The 20,408-nt window shown below is 38.8% G+C and overlaps 1 protein-coding gene across 1 annotated transcript; it reads right to left on the bottom strand.

Annotated features, from left to right (window-relative positions):
• Nucleotides 1–256: 256 nt before the first annotated feature.
• ddx23 (DEAD (Asp-Glu-Ala-Asp) box polypeptide 23) lies at nucleotides 257–8,139 on the bottom strand. Its single transcript, XM_023273133.3, has 17 exons — nucleotides 8,003–8,139; nucleotides 7,370–7,527; nucleotides 7,100–7,219; nucleotides 6,282–6,375; nucleotides 6,124–6,189; nucleotides 5,895–6,033; nucleotides 5,673–5,806; nucleotides 5,070–5,182; nucleotides 4,847–4,990; nucleotides 4,442–4,667; nucleotides 4,125–4,270; nucleotides 3,825–4,002; nucleotides 2,830–3,072; nucleotides 2,585–2,736; nucleotides 2,388–2,496; nucleotides 1,051–1,225; nucleotides 257–913 (listed from the first exon to the last, which is right to left on the bottom strand). Exons 2-17 carry the CDS (start codon nucleotides 7,525–7,527, stop codon nucleotides 690–692), a joined length of 2,421 nt encoding a protein of 806 aa, XP_023128901.1. The 5' UTR covers nucleotides 8,003–8,139; the 3' UTR covers nucleotides 257–689.
• Between the last annotated feature and the right edge of the window lie 12,269 nt (nucleotides 8,140–20,408).

Here is a 20,408-nt window from a genome sequence, read left to right as displayed (position 1 = left end):
ATAGGATTTGTTGTTTTCTTGTCACACCTTGTTGTCTGAGTTTTGTACTAGCATTTACTGACACTAAATTATCCTTCTACGACACACACATGAATAAACACATTAAAAAGTCTAAAGACCTGACAAATGTTTTGTTTTTAAATTGTTTTATGAACAAAACTCCACATTAATCTTGTAAATTAATGCAAAGGTGCCTGAAATATCCTCCTTTGTAGCACGAGACCCCTTCTGAACAAAAGTTGAAGAATACGGCGTATTCACTTCATACAAATGTTTATATTTAAAACAGTTGACTGCAGGTTTGTCAAAGGATGCATTTGAAGAAAAGGCAGAAGCGTCAATTCTACTGTTGGTCAGAAAACGACTAAAAACGTCACACCTTACTACGCTTCTATTTATCACACATGATGTTTATACAGTGCAGATCATCGGGGTCCTGCTCACTGAGACTTGCTCTTGTTTACAGATTCACAACAAATGTATCTTAAAATTCAAGCACACCAGTGAATGCTAATGATTTCTGCATCAGTTCATGTGTTCCTCTCTTTCCACAGATGGGATACAAAAACAAGAAACACAATGGCATCAATCGCCTAAAGACAAAAAACTTAATAGTTACAAAGGACTGAACATCAAGTAAAGATGACAAAACAGTCTGGAACCTGCAATATAAGTGGATAAAGTCCAAATCAGGCAAAGATGGTCTCCTCGCGTCTCTTCTTGGTCAGGATGGTTCCAGGTTTGTGTTGAGCGTCCGGGTGGTTGGCCAGCTCCGGAGGGCAGGTGGAGACTGGACTCTCGAGGATGGCCTGCTTCAGGTCGTAAAACACTGCAGAGTCCTCTTTGGTGAGGAAAGTCATGGCCACACCACTTTTACCAGCACGACCCGTACGACCGATACGATGAATGTAGTCTGAAGGAGGAGAAGCAATGAAGCAATGGCAGGGATTAATCAGTGAACAATTTATTTACACACAAGCAGAGAGAAGTTACACCAAATTGAAATTCCAACAGGTAACAAAACAAATGAAAACACTGAGGAATTCTCACCTTCGATATTCTTTGCCATGTCATAGTTAATGACCATGGAGACGTCCTGGATGTCAATACCTCGACCAGCAACGTCTGTGGCCACCAGGATGTCTTTGGCTCCTGCCTTGAGGTTGGAAAGAGCGAACTCTCTCTGCTCCTGGCCTTTGCCACCGTGCAGCGTACAAGCATTGTACTGAGAGGAAGAAGAAGAAGAGACAGTGGAGGTTAAACTTTGCTCTGTATTTTCAGTATTTTAGGAAATTAATTTAACCATCTGAACCCTAAGTAGGCTTTGGGTGTTTTTTGTTGATTTGAGTTTTGACTCATTTTTCACTGCAATATAAAGTCCTGCACCTCTATGGAAACAGAACAGTACAAAACATAAAAATAAATTCAATAAAAAATACAAGTTAAATGTCTTTAGTTATTTAAAAATTCTACAATTTCATTTAGCAGTCGCTTTTATCCAAAGCGACGTACATCTGACAGTAGATACAACATAAGCAAGGACCTAGTCAGGAGAAAACAACCTGTTAAATGCCATAAAACAAATTCAAATGTGGTAACAGGACTGTGTTGTCTACAGGCAGTGCAGATTTGATACTAAAAAAAATATATGAAAAAAAACTGGAATCAACACGTGCAACCTTTTGTGCCCACAGGTGTCACCAATAATAATTTTGAACAAATTATAAGGAATGCTTTTGGCTGATTAGTTCAAGTAAAAAAAACATTAAAAAAATACCTATGAATCAGTATGAGACTAACACTACACGTATTAGTCATGGAACTACTGGTACAGGACATTACAGAGCGCAAGTTCCACCCAGAGCGTTCTGGCAGCTGCTGTCTATCAGCTTTAGCATGTTAGCAATGTTAGCTTTAACAGCTGGGCAGCTTTTAGCTTTGTTAGCTTACACGACATGTTTTAATCAGGCTTTTCATACAGCTCAAACATCCTACTGAAGTAACCATCGACATCATGTTCACTTCTGTCCAATGACAGTTCTGATAAAGTTAATTCAAACAAGATGGCAGAGTCCTCAGTGGTGACAATAAGAGGAAGGCAGCATTACTTTCTGCAGTTCTACAGCTCCAACTGCACTGCTGTCTCTAGTGGTTCACCTACTAATATTGTGCAGTTTTATGTGAATTTCTTTTACATTTTATTCATGTTAATTTTCTTTTTTTTACTGACATTATGCAGCAGTGTTGGGCAAGTACATCCAATAAAACACTACTCCATGTTTTTCAAAACAAAATTATTTCATGCATATATTTTGTTTCTCAACTGCATAAAATCCAAATTGTGACCTAAAACACAGGAAGTTGAGGTCTAGTCTACAGGAACTTACCCCCATCTTCTCCAGAGACTTGGCCAGCACGTCGCAACCCTTCTTCTGGTTGACAAAGATGATGATGGGAGGCTCGAAGCCATGAGCCAAAACCTCCAGCAGCTTCTTTCTGCAAAACAAACAACACAAAAACACTCAGTGCTTTGAAGTTAACGGGACGCTTGGGGTTTGAGGTGGGAGTCTACGTCTGTCTTTACCTCTTCTCTCCCTCTGACATGAGAAGCACCTTCTGTTCGACTCTCTCGTGAGGTTTGCCTGCAGAGCCGATGTAGACGACAGCAGGACGCCTCAGGTAACTCCTGGCCAACCGCTCCACAGCTGGAGGCATCGTAGCCGTGAACATGACCGTCTGCAATGTGCAATCAAACAAGCAGTCAGAGAAACATGTAAAACAGAGAGCACCTGACGGCAACAGTAGTCTGGTTTATAAAGATGCATGTACTTGTCTGTATTTATGTTTTCCAGATTCAAAGTTCATGGTCATTTTCTCTGGGTCCTCTGCTTCGTCTGTGTCTGGTTTCTGATTGGTCACTGGGATGTACTCGAGGATCTTTTGAACATCAGGCTCGAAGCCCATGTCGATCATACGATCAGCCTCGTCAAGGACCACGTACGTGCACCGGCCCAGAACCAGGTAACGGTTCTCCAGCACGTCTATCAGACGCCCAGGGGTAGCGATGACGATCTGTTAGACAAGAGAATCTCAGCTGTAATATGGTTTTTATGGAATAAAAAGGCACAATGTTCTTCTTGCCAAGACACACTGCATATAAAAGTCTGCATGTATTGATACTGCTAATGTTACACCTGCTAATAATCAGTTTTCACCACCATTAAACTCTTCGAACGTTTTAAGTATTTATACATATATAGTTTAGTTTCTATGAATATATTATCCTTATAAAGAAACCTTTTTATCAGGATAAGATATCAATATATAAATCACATTTTGATGCCAAGTCTAGTATTGTTTTTTAACTTCTAAATGGCATCGATTAGCACTTTTATACTTATACTATGCATGTTCTGTGAAAATTTTCATGAATGAGAGCGGTTTAATTTAAAATTTGTTTTGAGCTTTTTGTTGCCCGTATGTCCACAGGATGTCAAAACAGGACAAGCTCTACTCTTAGCTGGCAGGATATTAGGTTTACCTTGCCAACAATCACAACAGTCGTACATTCTCAGCTTCCTGACGGTTACAATGTTCAGTTTCTGTTGAAACTGTCTCAGATAAAGAACTTGCAGCAGCACTATACAAAGGTAAGAAGACTCAACATAATAAATGTTGTTTTGATTTACACACTAAAATAGATCAAGTGGCATCTTGTGTTCACTAGATTCTAACTTTAAACTCATTGACAGATAATCTCGGTACTGTTTCTGAAACTTTTCTACTCCTTCAAGACACACGAGAATAAAAGCTCAGTCTTTCACCTCGCAGCCCATCCTGAGTCGGAAGCCCTGGTCCTCTCTGGAGATTCCTCCAATCACTGCCACTGTTCGGATGCCAAGCGGTTTACCAAACTTTATGGTTTCCTCTTCGATTTGCTGAGCCAACTCACGAGTCGGTGCTAAGATTACAGCATAAGGACCCTGATCTGAGTCTTCAATCCTGTAGGAAGAGCAACGCAGAGAGCAGAGGAATTTAACAGACAGAAACCAGAAGCAGTTAAGTAAGACAAAAGAATTCAAAAACAAAGGAAGATATCTTTATTGCAGCTTAAACTGTGTTACCTGTCAATTTTAGGCAGGGTGGTGATCCAGACCAGCAGTGGAATCAGGAAAGCAGCCGTTTTACCGCTACCAGTCTCAGCAACACCGATGATGTCACGGTTCTGTAAACCAATAGGAATGGCCTGCCTCTGAATCGGAGTTGGGTCCTGGAGAGAAAAAAAAATGATTTTAAGTGATAAAATTTCACACAGTGAAAAACAAAAAGGAGATGTCGGTTTGTAGATCATTTAGAGGATAAAAAAGATAACTGCTCTCAAGTAAGTCACAAAAACTCAAATTTGACCTTCCCCGGTATTAAAACTTGAACATGAACTGACCTTGTAGCCACATTTGTCGATGACCTCGAGGATGTGTGCCGGCAGCATGTACTCCTTCCAGTTCCTGATGGGATTCGGGATCTTTCCTCCTTTGGTAGTGATGCTGTAATCCTCTCTGAAGATTCGCCAGTCTCTGTCCGTCATCTCGTCCAGCTTCTTCTGAGACCAGTGTCTGTCGTCCCAGCGCTGCTTGGCTTCCTTCTTACGCATCTTCTTCAGTCGTGTCCTGAGGAGAGAAGAAGGATGGGATAGCGAGAATGTCACTTGCCTGACAACCATTTTCATCCATGTCAGATTTCAGACAGATGATATATTTTTTGGATGATGTTTAAGTGTATGTTAGGACATGTATTCTTATGTTTCTTTAACAATAAGCAGCACTGATCGTTTCACAGTTTGACTCACTCCTCCTGCTCCTTCTCCTCCAGTGTACGCCTTTTCTCCATCAGGTCACCGTAGAAACGCGACTGCTCTCTTTTCTGCTGCTTTAAGTCGATGCCAGCGATGAAGCCTCGCCCATACAGCTGCACCTGATGCTTCTCTTTGTAACTGAAAGAAAGACCATATTGTTTAGACTGGAAAAATGAAAACCTATGGGTGTGATACAGTGTGCTTGCAGTCGACTTACATTGGGTTATAGTCAACTGAAGTGTCTTCAGAAGCATCCCACTCAAACACAAACTTCCTGTCATTCAGGTGACGAGTTCTCCGGCGTTTTTTGAGTCCACCCAGATAACGCTCCTGCAATGTAGTAAATCACATCATTCATAAGTGCCAACATGCATGTTCTGTCTTTTTTTAAACTCTTTTATTGTACTTAAGTTGTTTAATGGGGTGAATATTCTTATGTAAGAAATGATCTTACTTATTAAATGTTGTATCTGTATATATTGTTTGATCATCCTATTGCAACCACAGAGTCGATATTTTTCAGTTAAAGTTTGCAAAACCTGAATAATAAAAGATCACCCACTAATATTTGTGCTTTCAGGTGTCCTCAGATTATCATATTTTGGATGATTATATGATTTACATAACTGGCACAAGAGTGAAATTTCGAGGTCAGAGAATCTTTTCAGTTTATTTCAATCTGGCATAATTCCCATTATTGTAGCTTTAATAAGCAGCAAAAGCAGAGTCGCATAAAACAATGTATAACAACAAGTGTGAGCCATGTGGAATGGGCATTTTTTAACTGCATTTAACATCTCTATCCTCTCTTCAGACCAACCTTGATGGCCTGCAGCTCTTTGCTTTTATCTTTTTCCTCTCGGAGCTTCTGTCGTCCATCGTCTTCTTCATTCCCATTGTTCTCTCGCTCCATTCGCTCTCTTCGCTCTCGTCTTTCCCTTTCTTGGGGGTCCTCTGTAAGAAATAGTCCCAAGTTAGTACCAACATACTTCTACAGTATTACAAATATCAGACTGTTTACAAGTTAGAAGCTAAAACATACCCAGCATTTTTCTCCCGATGTCCTGAAACATTCTTCGTTTCTTTCTCTCCTCGTCAATTAACCTCCTCCTCTCCTCTGTCTGTTGCTCTCTGCGCTTCAGAGCCTCAGCTTCTCGCTCTGCTTTGGACAGAAACTTGGGCTAAAAAAAATTTAATAAAAAGAAAAGATTGAAAAAACAATCTTGGATTGGAAGACAATAAGTAAATATGTAACAAGGTGAACTTCTCACCTTTGCCTCGGCTTCCTCCTCTGCCTTCTTCTTGGCCAAAAGCTCCTCCAAAGACAGAGGCTGGACCTGAACAACAACACAACACAGGTCAAACACAGAAAATAGAAGCTTAAAGGCAACTGTAAGTTTGAAAGATTCTGCAAAAACCAGATTCTTACCTTCTCTTTCTTCTTTTTCTCATCATCCTCCTCTTCTGTTTTTATATCCTTCTCTCTCTTTACCTTGCTATCCTTTGACTTTGGAGAAGCACTTCTATGACAGAGTGTGACAAACTGAATTTCAGTATAAAACAACCAAACAGAAATGCTTGTTGTAACCCAGATACAATCCAGTGACTCAAAAGGTGATGAGGAAATGCTTCTATCACCCTTACTCTGTTAAAGCACACACAAAAAAATTGTTTAATTAAAACTTAATAAACATATTGAAAACATCCGACATCACAACTAGAAGTCTGAAAGTAGGAAAAATGCTCTTCATTGTTTTTTGATGCTTTTCTGAGCTGCACTATTCATTTTTGTAGTAAATGTGCTCCGTATGTGCCAACAGTTATTCTGTAACTGTTGCTCAAGACAATTTTAAATGTTGATTTCCTTTTTTCTTCCAAAAACTCACTGCTGCAGTACATCAGCAAACTATTTTGTGAAGTATGACAGGATATGTGGATATGTGATTATGGAGATAGCTGACACTGGCTGGGTTTATTGATATGAGGAATCTAAGACTGTCAGATTTTCAGGTACTTCTGTATTATTAAGCACAAAAAAGTCAGTTTCCAGCTCATTTAAACAATTCAAAACAGTTGTTATAATTTGTAAACTACAATAACTCCAACATGACCTCATTTACATGTCAAAGATACAGTTGTTTAAGAGTTCTGTGGGTTAAACATCACAAATTCTTCTTTTCCAGTTTTGCTCAAAGAACATAGATTAATGTTTACATTTTCAATTTACAATATTCTGCTCTTACATACCTGGACCTCTTGCTGCGATCTTTATCACGGCGATGGCTGTCTCTGTCCTTACGGCCCCTATCTCTGTCCTTATCTCTGTCCCGGTCCTTGTCTCTTTCCTTGTCCTTCATGCGTCGGTCTCTGTCATTATAACACAGATCCAACAGAAACAGACAAACTGAAACTTGGGGGATGTACAAAAATATAATAATGAGAGTACCCAGAAAGAAAATTATTTATAACAGTCTGTTGTTCTGGATGCGTTCAGCTTGTACATTCGTGTTCTGTTACCTTTCTGGAGATTTGGAGCGGTTTCGTTCACGGGATCGATGCCGCTTGCGTGATGGTGAGACTTTACGGTCTCTGTCTCGTGAACGGCTGCGTTTTCTCTCTCTGTCTTTGGTCCCTGAGGATTCTGCATCCTTCTTGTCTGTGGAGTCAGCTGCCATCTGCAAAAACAACAAATGAAATACTCAGAAAAAAACAAACAGATACAGGAAAGATCCTGACAAATGTGCCAAAAAAAATGTACTTTAATTGAGAGCTTTCTGACTTTATCTACTTTTTATGTCGCATTAATAAGAAACCGTTGCCTACGACTACCTGAAAGAAACCTGCGCTGTTAAATTTAGGGTGGAAAAACAAACAAACAAAAACATATTAAAATTAAATATCAACCCTAAAAACTTAGCATAGCAGCGCACTGCAAAAGACTAAATCAAGTAACTCACCGTCTGCTGAATGAATTATAGTTAACAGTGAGCAAGCTAGTCCTGAACGTTAGCTAGCTAACAACTTAGCAAGCAGCTAATTATCTCCAAGAAACTGCTCGAACACGCAGCAGTGAAACTAAATTAAAACCAGTTGTGCACAGTGAGTAAAACGCAGCCGGAGAATTTGTAGCTGTAAACATTTAAAGTTTACCTTTATCACTTGTCAACAAATCAGTTGCGATTCCTCTACGCTTCAAGAAGACGCCATAACGGCCGACACGAGCTGAAGCGCGTAAAGATTTGTGGGAACTGTAGTACAGAGCGCTGAGTGAAGCGTGGAGGCTGGCTATCTAAAAACTACATTTCCCAGATAGAGGGAAGAATTTTGTCAGGGCCCCGATTGTTTAGCACATGAAGTCCTAAATGCCTGCTCAAAATTAAAAATTGAAAATTAACTTTCAGTTCGACTGTATCTGTGTGGTTTTGAACAGTAGGTGGCGACCGTGTTACAAGTTAGTGCAATACTGATTTTTGATATTGCTTCTGGCCTAATTTGACTGCAGATGTAGAAAATTTATCTATCTATCTATCTATCTATCTATCTATCTATCTATCTATCTATCTATCTATCTATCTATCTATCTATCTATCTATCTATCTATCTATCTATCTATCTATCTATCTATCTGTCTGTCTAGGGTTAGGGTTATCTAACTAGGCTATATAATGAGAGCTTTAAAAACTAAAAACTCAATTATATTGACATTTATAGAATTCATGCATATGAATAATTACAAACAATGCTAAACAACAATAAACTGAGGAAAATCTTTAAACACACACACACACACACACACACACACACACACACACACACACACACACACACACACACACACACACACACACACACACACACACACACACACACACACACACACACACACACAAACACACACATATATAAAGAGAGAGAGAGAGAGAGAGAGAGAGAGAGTTTAAGAAGTGACAATATAAAGAAACAGAAAGTGTATGTGCCTCAGGTGGAGTATTTCATACTGACAGAACTGAAAGATGCTGTAAATATTAAATATTTAGGCCTAATTCAGTGGGATTTAATAGTCTGCTTTTGCCTGATAAAAGAGTAAATGGTATGCAGACCTGCTACCATGATGAAATAGGCCTGTCTGTTCAGTAGCACTTGAAAATGCTATCCTTGCAGCAGATTAAAATTCAAGAAGTGCTGTGCTGTTAGCAGCAGGACCAGACTATGTTTCTCCTGTAATCGAAGCCATCCTCTGGCGTGTGTGTGTGTACGTGCACATGCCTCTACACATAGATAAAACACATTTTAGATGCTGCTACAGACTGGATTGGCTGGATGTTGATTCATATTCTGGACCTGCTGTATCTTCCACAGGGAGATCAAAAGAGATTATGCAGCCGTTCTGAAGGTGAACAGTTTGAGTGGGAACAGATCAAAGTTGATGGTATAAAAATAATTTAAAGAAAAACACAAAAGATACTGGGGAAGAAAACAATAGACTAGTAGGACAGTAAAAGTCAGAGTTTGTATATTATACAGTGAACTCTGTATGTTAATACATTTTCTGTTTCTTTGTTTTTGCCTTCATTGGGTAGGTCTAAACAACACGGAGCCAAAAGTGGACAAAAGACTGAGGATGAAAGTTGCACATACAGTAAAGATCTGTATGTTCTTTAATGCAAGAAATCAGCTTTAATGTTATTCAACTTCACTAGACACATTGTGACTTGCCATTGAAAGAACAGCACAGGTATTACAAATAATGCCAACAACAGCTCTGCATTTATGTGTCCCAGAGAGGCAGGAAGGACAGTACCAGGGTCCAGGAACATCACATTTAATGCCGACATTGCCACCTCCTGTAAACCTTTCCTGCTATGGCATATCGAAAGGTTTTTCTAGAAATATATCTAATCTGTGACTGTTTTGATATTTTTTTTGTCTTCCTTTCACAGGAAAATCTGGTGTCCTTTTGTTTCAAGGGCTGAGATATTTCCAAACATTGTGCCAAAGATCACTTGACAGCAACACAGAAATATGCTGCTGTGTCTGGATCAGCAGACAAAACCCGGTCTTTGGTTATTTGGCTTATTGGGTGAACAGTTAAGCAACATAAAGATCGACATTCTGAGCAAACAAATCCAGTAAAGCTTCTAACAGCAGATATTTTAACATAATTGGTTCACAATGGTCAGTTATAACAGTGTGACAATAGGTCAGGCTGCACAAAACCAGCCAGGAAATTGGTGAAACTGGTGCACATAAATGGAATTTAGCCATTATTAATCATATTATTTCCACTGGTTTTGCTACTGTCAAAATATCTGCTCTGAAAGTGGCAACAAAGCAGAACTTTTCATACTAGTATTAACAACTGATAATGATTAGTAGGTGTGTCATTCGTAATCAGTCAGTTCGTTCTTGAATATCTGGGTAAACCAGTGTTTTTACAAATATTGCTTCACAGGTAAAACAGGCCCTCACAGTGTATTCACTTTTTTGGCCTTCTTCTCGATACTGACAGCATTTGATTGATATCTCCTTCACTCCGGAGGTTTATTATACCTTTTAGTAAAGAGCACAGGTGTCACTAATAACATTAAAGATGGCCCTTTTTTATTCATGTTTCAGTGTGAAAGTGACAGAATATCAGGACCCTGAAACCCAAGCAGCTAAATGGACCATGGTCTAATCAGTCAGAATTAGTAAAGAGTGTACTGCACCTTTTAGTCCTAGAGTATTACGCTGTTTTTTATTTGAAAGAGAGCAATATCATAGATGCAACAATGTAGATCTGCAGATTGAATAACGGGAATAGTGCAATTTTCTTCAACTGAGGGAAGTGTTTTGTGTGTATGTGTTCACTATATTGAAATATAATCAATTAAACATGACATAAAATGCACTTGTATGAAGTTTGTGCATGTTATCCGATCAAGGCTACCTTCATTAACATTTCCAGCAGCATTACATTCACATTCATTTGGCACTGTCTACATACATGTTTTGTATTTTACATATATGCTATTTATATATATGTGGTTGTAACTTTCTTACGCAATAATGCTGCAATTACTGGCCCACGTTAACTTTTTCCAAACTGTTCATCCACTTTGCTTTGCCAAGACGACAAGAAAACAATGAAGAGAGAAAAATGCGGCTTTTTGGCCATCAGACTAGACGCTGTGTCAGAAAACGCTGTCCTAAAAACACTAACAGGCTGCATAATCTTACATAACACTGCTATCTGTGAAGTTTATTTTAGTCATTAATGAATAGATTTTTTTCTTTGTGAACCAAGATTCAGTAAAAACAAAAAGAATGGTGTTTCTGTGTTGCATAAATCTTGCTATCTTAAATTATACAGCAGAGAAATTATCAAAAATGCTGAAATAAGCGGCATTTTTGAATAATATAACTACAAATTCAAAAATGAAATAAATCATTTTAATTTCCGCAAGGTGAAACTGTACATTTTAACCATATATACATGCATAGAATAGCTACAGATACAGAGATAGCCTTACTTCTGCATGTTTACAAGGTCAAAACGCCTGAGAAACCATCTTTTTCAAGCTGATAAAAGTTCAGACATAAAGCAATCTGATCACGTGGCTGCTGGTCATAAATTTTCCACCTTCATGAGGAAAGAGATTCCTCTGAAGGGATGAGAGATGAAGAAAAGAATGGAGGGAAAAATGCCGTCATCCTGGCATGAGATGTAAAACAATCTGTGATGGGATCAGATGTGGATCAGCGCCACAATTCCACAGTTATAAAATGCTCTGGAATCTCCTGGCCTGTTCACTGGTACAAGTCTATCAGGTCATCAGAGAATGAAAACAAACGTTCAGTGCCAAAATGTTTAACATGCAAGAATTTTAAGGTTTATCTTAATGTCAGTCTAACTTACAGTAATGTGCAAAATGAAGTTTAAATTCACAGCAATCAGAAGTGAATCACATCATTTCGTCCAAACTGACTGACACCAGAGACTTTAAATTGTGCTTTCTACAGTTGTGTGTTTATAGATGTATTATCAAATCAGACATTAACCCTCGTGTCGTCCTGCGGGTCAAAACTGACCGGTCTAAAAGTTTGAAAATGTGGAGAAAAAAAAATATATTTTCACAATGAAACTTCTGATGTCCACATTTTCAACATTTTTGGGAAATTTCTGAACATCTTTTGGTGGAAAAAAAGAAATATTAAAAATGTTTCTTCAGAACATTCACAAAAAAATCTACCAAAAGTTTTACTGACATATATGGAATCACTAGAGATATTTTTTAGGATTTTTTTGGAGGATTTTTATGAATTTTTTGGAAAAGATTTACAAGAATTTTCTTGCCAAATTTGGGGGATTTTTTTTTTTTTTTAAAAAATAAAACTTTTAGAGGAAACTCTTAAGGAATTATTGGAATTTTCTTCCTGAAGATTTTGCAAATTTTCAGAAATTTGGGGAATTATTTTTGCTGAATTTTAGGATTTTTTCAGACAAGGAAACAATATTTTTTGGTGCCCATAAATGAGGACAACAGGAGGGTTAAGTAGCATCACAACTACTGAGTAACAAAACTGTGAGATTTGAGTAATTTTGCCAAATTGCACTTGTTTCTATTAAACACGATTACATTTTATGTCTCTGCCCATTGTTGGCATTCATCACCACTCACTCACACATAAACACACTTTTTCTATACTTTTGTGCTTCACCATTGCCATGACAACTCTGTTTTTGCCTTTAGGGGCTTGTCTTATTCAATATGTCCACAGTTGCCCCTAGCAAGCAATGCACGGAGTAAAGATTTTGCTCAGCAACCCAAAAAGTGTGCTCACTGTTATTTTCCCGACAAGCTGCTGCTTTGTTTTTGATGTTTCTGCAGCGAGGATCCAACAGAGGAAGAGTGACAAGAGGTGGGAAGATGAAGAGACAATGAATGAACGCTCACACAAGTAACATGTTTTTGTTTTGTTGTTTAAATTTAGTTTTAATAGCTCATGAAAAAATATAGTCACGTGTTATTCCTGTAAACAGGCAACAAAAATTCCAATTTTACTGTGACTTCACGCTTTTACCAGCAAAGTCTCCTGTGTTGTGAGTCCAGTTAATGATTCTTCGAGTCCAGAAGCTGGACTACTTTTGACCAGCATTGTGTAATGTTGACTGTTACCCAATCCGGATCAGTAACAGCTGACTATTGATAACAGTTAAGGTCAAGCTTTGTGTAAGTAACAAATCAATACGACAAATCATGTGGTTTAGGGTTAGTTCTTGTGGCCAAAATGCTTTAACCCTCCTGTTGTCTTCATTTATGGGCACCAAAAATATCGTTTCCTTGTCTGAAAAAAAATCCTAAAATTCAGCCAAAAATTCCCCAAATTTCAGAAAATTTGCAAAACCTTCAGGAAGAAAATTCCAATAATTCCTTAAAAGTTTCCCTTAAAAGTTTAAAATAGAAAAAAAGATCCCCCAAATTTGGCAAGAAAATTCTTGTAAATATTTTCAAAAAATGAGTAAAAATCTTCAAAAAAAATCCTAAAAATATCTAAAACGATGACATATATATCAGTAAAAATTCTGATATTTTCTTTAATGACATTCAGAAAAAAAATCAACCAAAATCCAGCGAATATCGTTGGATTTTGATTGATTTTTTTCCTGAATGTTATTAAAGAAGCCTTTTTTAATATTTATTTTTTTCCACGAAAAAATGTTCAAAAATTTCCCAAAAATGTTGAAAATGTGGACATCAGAAGTTTCACTGTGAAAACATATTTTTGCCACACTTTCAAACTTTAAAACGGGTCAATTTGACCTGCAGGACGACACGAGGGTCAAAAGATGGAAACTGCTCCACTGATCAGTGAATATTCACCACTTCTGAAGCCCTAGAAACAGGCTTCTGCTGGATTCACATGATTGGATGGCACAGATATGACTGTGTTTGTTTAACTGTTCTCCAGATGTACGCATTTTACAGCTTACATCTCCCCCAACTGCCCCCATCCCAGGCACCTCATGTGCCCCAGCCTGGCTGCCTTCCCCCCATGCTCCTCGAATGCCAGGCGTGGTTGTCTAATTAAGCTGCTAGAAGAACGTTCACTCCTGACATGTCCTCAGGGTGTGCCACACGGGGCACGTATGCATGAAGGAGGAGGAGGAGGGGGTTGGATTTGGTGAAGGTGAGCAGCGCCATTAAATGGGTGTTTCAGCCAGAGGAGGAGATAAGGGGGGGAGGGGGGCACCTGGTCACACCAGGGGAGGTTATTTACCTCTAGGAGGGACACAAGGGGCCTTATCATTCCAGCAGACCTGAGCTGAGCTTGTATGAACCTGGCTCACCTTGCTGCACTTGGGAGCGAGAAACAACACAGAGATAAACTACTTAGTATACACAGCACACACTGACACACATTCATACGCCAATTCACATGTATATATTCACACATGGATGCCTGTAGCTGCTAATACACAGCTCTCAGATATGCACAAATACTGATAATTGAGCTGCGCTGGCCCAATTGGCTCCGTGACCAAAATTATACTCAGATTTAAATTTACAGTATTTGATTTTTAACATGTTAAGCACTGTATGATAATGCTAGTACAGTGGTTAATATTTATATGAATGCGTCCTCGGGGTTCGGGGCTATAGAGTGACTGTGCTGTCTGGTGAAGCCTGTGTGGCTCATTAAGTAGCCAAAAGCTCACAGACAAACAGGCTGAAGGCTGCCTGAAGCCGTCACATCAGAGCAGCTTTGGACTGAGCAGTCAGACAGAGAGGAGGAGAACTGATTGAACAAAACTTCACTTCAATAAATCTGATACAATCAGAGAAATTCCACTCTGGTTTTTTTTGTGCCGGCGGCTGCTGGTCTTTTCTTTTGTTCAGAGGAGAGATGACATATCAATATAACTGTGACACGAATGCACATGGACAGTTTGTATTTGAAAAGATGAACAGGCTGCTTAAAGGAATAGTTTGTAATTTGTCCTGCTGTTGATATACACTGTAGATGAGAAGATACAGCCACAGGCAGCAGGTGGTAAGCTTAGCCTAAACACTTGAAGCAACTGGCACTCCTAAAATCCAAGTGATTCATCATTTCTAGGGGGAAAAAACACAACTTTTTGATTTTATTTAAACAGTCTGTTAGGAGATGCTGTCAGATGCATATCAGCTCTTTCTAAGCTGAATCAATTAGCTTCTGACTGTAGCTTTATATAAAATATCTTGGAATAGATAAAATAATGTGGAAAGACATCGGAGTGGCCACGTCTGCCAGACTACACTGAACTACAGCGAGGCAAATGTCCATATAGGACACTCTACTCTTCACCCAGCTGAGCCTCTGACATACAATCCCATTTTCCATCCAGAGACAGGAGTTATGAGACTGTCAGAGCAGCTGTGGCAAAGCTCACTGCCTATGTGGGAATGTAACCTAGATGTCAGTGTGCAGAAAGCTCATCAGTAACCAGGCTGCAAAGCTTTTCCAACCCCCATCCTCACATCAGCTTCCTCCTCTGCTGCTGCGGTGCGAGACACGACTGATAGGTTGATTGCACGAATGTGTGCGAGCCTGCATGCGTGTGTGTGCGTGTTTTCATGTGTGTCTGCCATGTCTGATAGATGGTGTGCTTATGTGGTAATGAGAGGCGCTGCACAGCGACCATTTTCTCTAACTCCCCGAGAGGGTTTCAGATGGCAGCTCTCTTCCTTCAATCATCGTCCCTCTGGTTCCTGATCCTGGTCCTCAGCAGCCTCACCGTCTCTGCTGCAGGCTCCGATCCATCCACAGAGGAAAGACGGATGTCTAGACTGCACAGATCACTTGCTGCTGACCTGCTCATCAGTTTACATTCAATATGTCAGTGCCACATATGTCTCTGTTGGCCTGTACAAATCTATTTTCATGTTCGGATTGAGTGGCAGAACCTCCCGTAGACATGGAGGTAATTTTATCAATAAATCAGAAAGTGAACATGAGAACAGTGCAGGTAACTATCATCCATGGAAACAGTGAACTAGAATAAAAAAAATCATAGAATATTTTGTAAAATGACAAATGAGAAGATCCAAACAACTTTTATGCTGTATATGCTGGGTCGCCAAAAGTTTGCTCAACATATAACCTTCCATAAAATTACACAGGCTGCTTCCACACTTCCATAAACTAAATATAACCTGTAAGATAGTGAGCTTTAGTCACAGACACATGGCTCTTCAGTCATATACGTACATTTCTGTTAAGACTGCACATTTACTTGTTAAAACATGTAGCCTAAACATTTGCAGCCTTGAGATTTAATACGTAGACAATGCATTTTGTTAACATATTTTAATAACCTACATGTTTTAGGTTGTTACTGACTGTATCAGTGTGCAAACTACACTAAGACTTTCCAGGGGGTTCACTTTTTTCACCTTTTCTTGATCAGATGTGGCAGATACAACATTAATAAAGCAATAGATTACATTTTTCTTTCTTATTATCCCTATTAATGAGTATATGAATAATAAGAAAACAGATTAATAGTAGCCACTGTTGCCTGCCACACATGTAAAAATATGTTCAATTAAAAAAAATGTGTTGCATGGCGGTCATTAACATTTTCGCTTGCTGTTGGCAAAGGTAGACTGATTGGATCTATACTCAACCTCTCAGGATGCTGAATTATAGAACACAAACAGTTTTCTTAACTGCTTAAATCTGCATTTAATTAGCCCTATTGTATGAACTTAATCAGAATTTTATACTGGTTTAGCTACAACTGATTTGTTATGTTTTATTCAAGTCTGGTTCTTTTGGGTTTGGGTGCTGGTCCAATCAGGATCACTCCCTGCACTGGGCTGGAGATGAGATAGTGAAATAGGCCATGCCTTAGGAGCTAAAGCTAATCTTGTGCAGGGGACCACAAATCCTAATGTGTACAGATACCACTTTCAGTCTTCCTCTTAAAAAGAAATCAGTTAAGTAGGCCATATTTCCTAAACTGTTGAACTTGTCCATTGTCCATTGCAGTGTGGGTTTGCCAAAGTTTGACATTTTTGAAAACACACTTTTATTTTCTAGGGGGGAGTTTGATAACCTATACTGTAAAGTTACAGCTACAGCTATCAGCAGGTTGTGTCGCCTTATCATAAAGACTGGAAACATGGGAAAACTACAAACCTATGTCTGTTAAAGGCCAAGAGCATTAGAGGTGCCAGGATGTAATTACTTTTAGACTATGCCAGGTTCCCCCTCTCCAGCTGTCTTTCAGGAAAATTAAAGCAACTAGAAGCAGACTGCAGCTTCATATTTAACAAAATGGTATCAAACTTCTCAACAAGAAAGCAGGTAGGTGTATTTACATACAAATGCAACCATCGTTTTGAACACAATCTCCAGCAAAACCAGAATGAAAAGCTGAATAGTTTCATCCTGAAAGGTGCAGTTTCTGTCAGAGAACCATGGCAGTGCTTGTTCCACATCCACTAGTCTGTGATTGTGCAGTATAATCATGCCTTGGAGCAACCTGCCATGGATGACAGGCTCAGTACGCCTTTGTCGGAGGGTTATCTGATTTGCAGAGACATGTAATGTACATGGGCCAATTTTTGATAAATGTGTATCAGAGAGACAGACAGACAGAAACTGCAGAGAGAGATAAGAGAGAAGAGTGTCGTAGTCAGACAGGCTGGCAGCCCAGTTTATCCAGCAGATGATCAAAACCACTATTCCATTTCTCGCTGTAGAAAATCAATGTGGGAGCAGCCAAGAGACGAAATTTATCTGAGGCTGCTGGTGCAGAGAATATTCCCACAAACAGTAAGGTAATCCCGTATTCTGTGTGTGATAGCGCAGGAATGGCAAACATTCAGGCACTTCATCCATGTCCTATCATCAGTGGGATAGCAGGACGCAGTCAGGGAGAACCTGATAAGAGCCAATATCAGTCAAGTGATAGACTAAGCAAATACAGTGATGGAGGTCAGGGAGGAGGGTAAGTTACATAAGCAAAAGAAAAGGAAATGGCAAAAATAGCATAGCAGTGGAGACACCTTTTAAAAGAAATGCTCAAGTTTTGATGAGTCTTGCTGGAATGTTTTGTCCATTATTAAATTACTCAACTGAACTAATTTTTAGCCTATTATTATAACATGATGTTTAAAAGTAATTACACCAGTTAAGTGGGTTCAAACTTACTCAAGTTGAAGAAAAATGGCTGTTAAGCAGAGATTTACACATTCATAAGTTAATAAAGGTTGCACCATAAAAATTATCTACAATGCCTATGAAAAAATAAATCATCACCCTTTTCAACATTGAACCATGGTCAATATAATTTGCTTTTCAGAACAAGAATTTACCAAAAGAAAAAGACTCTTTCATGCAAATGTAAAAAAAAAAAAACAGATTGCTATAATATAAAATGATGTCAAATGATTACAAATATAAAACATTAAACAACCTTAAAAAATGATTGCATAAGCATTCACCCACTTCAAGTCCGTATTTAGCAGTTGCACATTTGGTCACAATAAGAACACTGAGTCTGTGTGGATCTATCACATCTGATCACTGCAATGTTACCCCATTCTTCTTTGCAAAACTGTCCAGTTGCCCAGGGGTAGTAAGTGAGCAGCCCTGTTTCAAGTCCAGCCACAAAGTCTCAAGTGGATTGACGTCTGGGCTCTGACTTGGCCACTGTGTAGCTTTGCTGTAGGTCGCTGTCTTGTTGGAAAAAAGATCTTCTTTGAAGTTCACCTCTCTTGCAGACTGCATCAGGTTGTCATTCAGGATTTCCCGATACTTTGCTGCATTCATTTTACCCTCTACCTTTACAAGCCCACCAAGGCCTGCTCCTGAGAAACATCTCCACATCGTGATGCTGCCACCACCATGCTTCATTGTGGGGATGGTGTGTTTGTGATGATCCACGGTGTTTCATTTCCACCAAATATTGCATCCAGTCTGATGGCAATAAAGCTCAGTTTTGATGTCATCAGACCAAAGAATTTTTTTCCAATCGATTTCAGAGTCTCTCACATGCCTTCTGGTGAACTGTACTTGAGATTTAAAATTAGCTTTTTTCAACAGTGGCCTCTCCCAAAAAGCTTTGACTGGTGAATAACAAGTGACAGTATTGTATCCATGGTCTTGTAAGCTTGTAAGTCTTGGTGGCCTCCCTCACTAGTCTTTTCATGCACAGTGACCCAGGACAGTCTGTTCTATGCAGATTTACTGGTGCACTATTCCTACCATTTCTGATGGATTTGACTGTACTTTTTAAGTTTTTTTTTGTTACTGAGTTGCTTGGAGTGTTCTTTTGTCTTCATGGTATCGTTATAGCCAAGAATACCGATTCACCAGTAGCTGGACCTTTCAGATACAGTTGATCACTTAAGGTGCATTCACTGTACTCTGATGATCTCCATTTTACTGACTGACTTCTTTTGACAAATTTTCTAAATTATTGTCAAGAAAGCATAGTTAAATCATTTTATATTCACTCTAAATATTGTTAAATATTTACACCCGGTAACTAACAACCCTTAAGTATGGTTAGGTAACGGTTTTAGCAAGCTAATGTTGGCTTGCAAGCAACTATAAAACGCAGACAACATATGGTGACATGATTAAAAACCTATCGTATTTAATAATGACATAAAACTATCAAATCAGAAAACAGCATATTCTGATATCCTCATTCTACACTACATAAATATTATGTGTAAAATACACATATTTTCCTGTGTATTCCTATGAATTTAAAACCTCTTAAAAATGCTATTTTGGAAGGTTAGACCTTGTAATACTGTCTACATATTGCTTTATTCAAGTCATTTCTTAATATTTAAAGGTGAAAGCCTTCACTGTATCACTAATAAAACTGCCCAGTAGTTATTAGGATCATAAGGTGGACCTGATGCAGTATATTAGTGAAAGATTTATGAATAGCAGGTGCATGCAAATTGGTTGCTAAACAAGGATAAACTGATAATCAAACAACAAATGCATTTCCCCTCCAAATAATACAATAGAAAGAGGCAAGTTTTCAGAATTAATCATATTTGTACTGTAATATATGCATGTGGCATTGGATGTGTGTTTGTGTGTTGGGGGTAGGGTTGACCCCTTAAGGCTGTGTTCATGCTTCAGCGATATAACATCCACCGGCTTGTAGCTGCCATCATCATGTTATTGTAGGCCACACAGTCTTCAGGGACCACACAAAAAGTTCACTGTGATTCCCAGACAGCCTTGTGAACTGCACAGGTTTAGTGCAGTTTTTTTTTTTTAGATTGTGTGCAGCTTTTATTCAGGCGTGCAGTAGAATAATGTGCTATCAGTATGTTGGTATATCTTAGTGAGCAATGTAAACTGACCATGCCCTTGACCAGGACGATATATCATCATTTATTCTTAAGACAAAATAGACAAAGTGCTGCCAAGTTATCATCCTTCTCTTCTCTCTGGAAGCCTTGAATTTGATTAAATACACCCAAATAATCATTTTCTTGAATCTGATACAGCTCGTAACACTGTGTGAAAAGTGAAAGCTGGTGTGCTTTGACAT

The sequence above is a fragment of the Amphiprion ocellaris genome, chromosome 8 (assembly GCF_022539595.1).
Source record: "Amphiprion ocellaris isolate individual 3 ecotype Okinawa chromosome 8, ASM2253959v1, whole genome shotgun sequence".
Taxonomy (NCBI): domain Eukaryota; kingdom Metazoa; phylum Chordata; class Actinopteri; family Pomacentridae; genus Amphiprion; species Amphiprion ocellaris.
The sequence above is the reverse complement of the archived record's forward strand: the minus strand, read 5'-3'. Positions and strand labels throughout refer to the sequence as shown.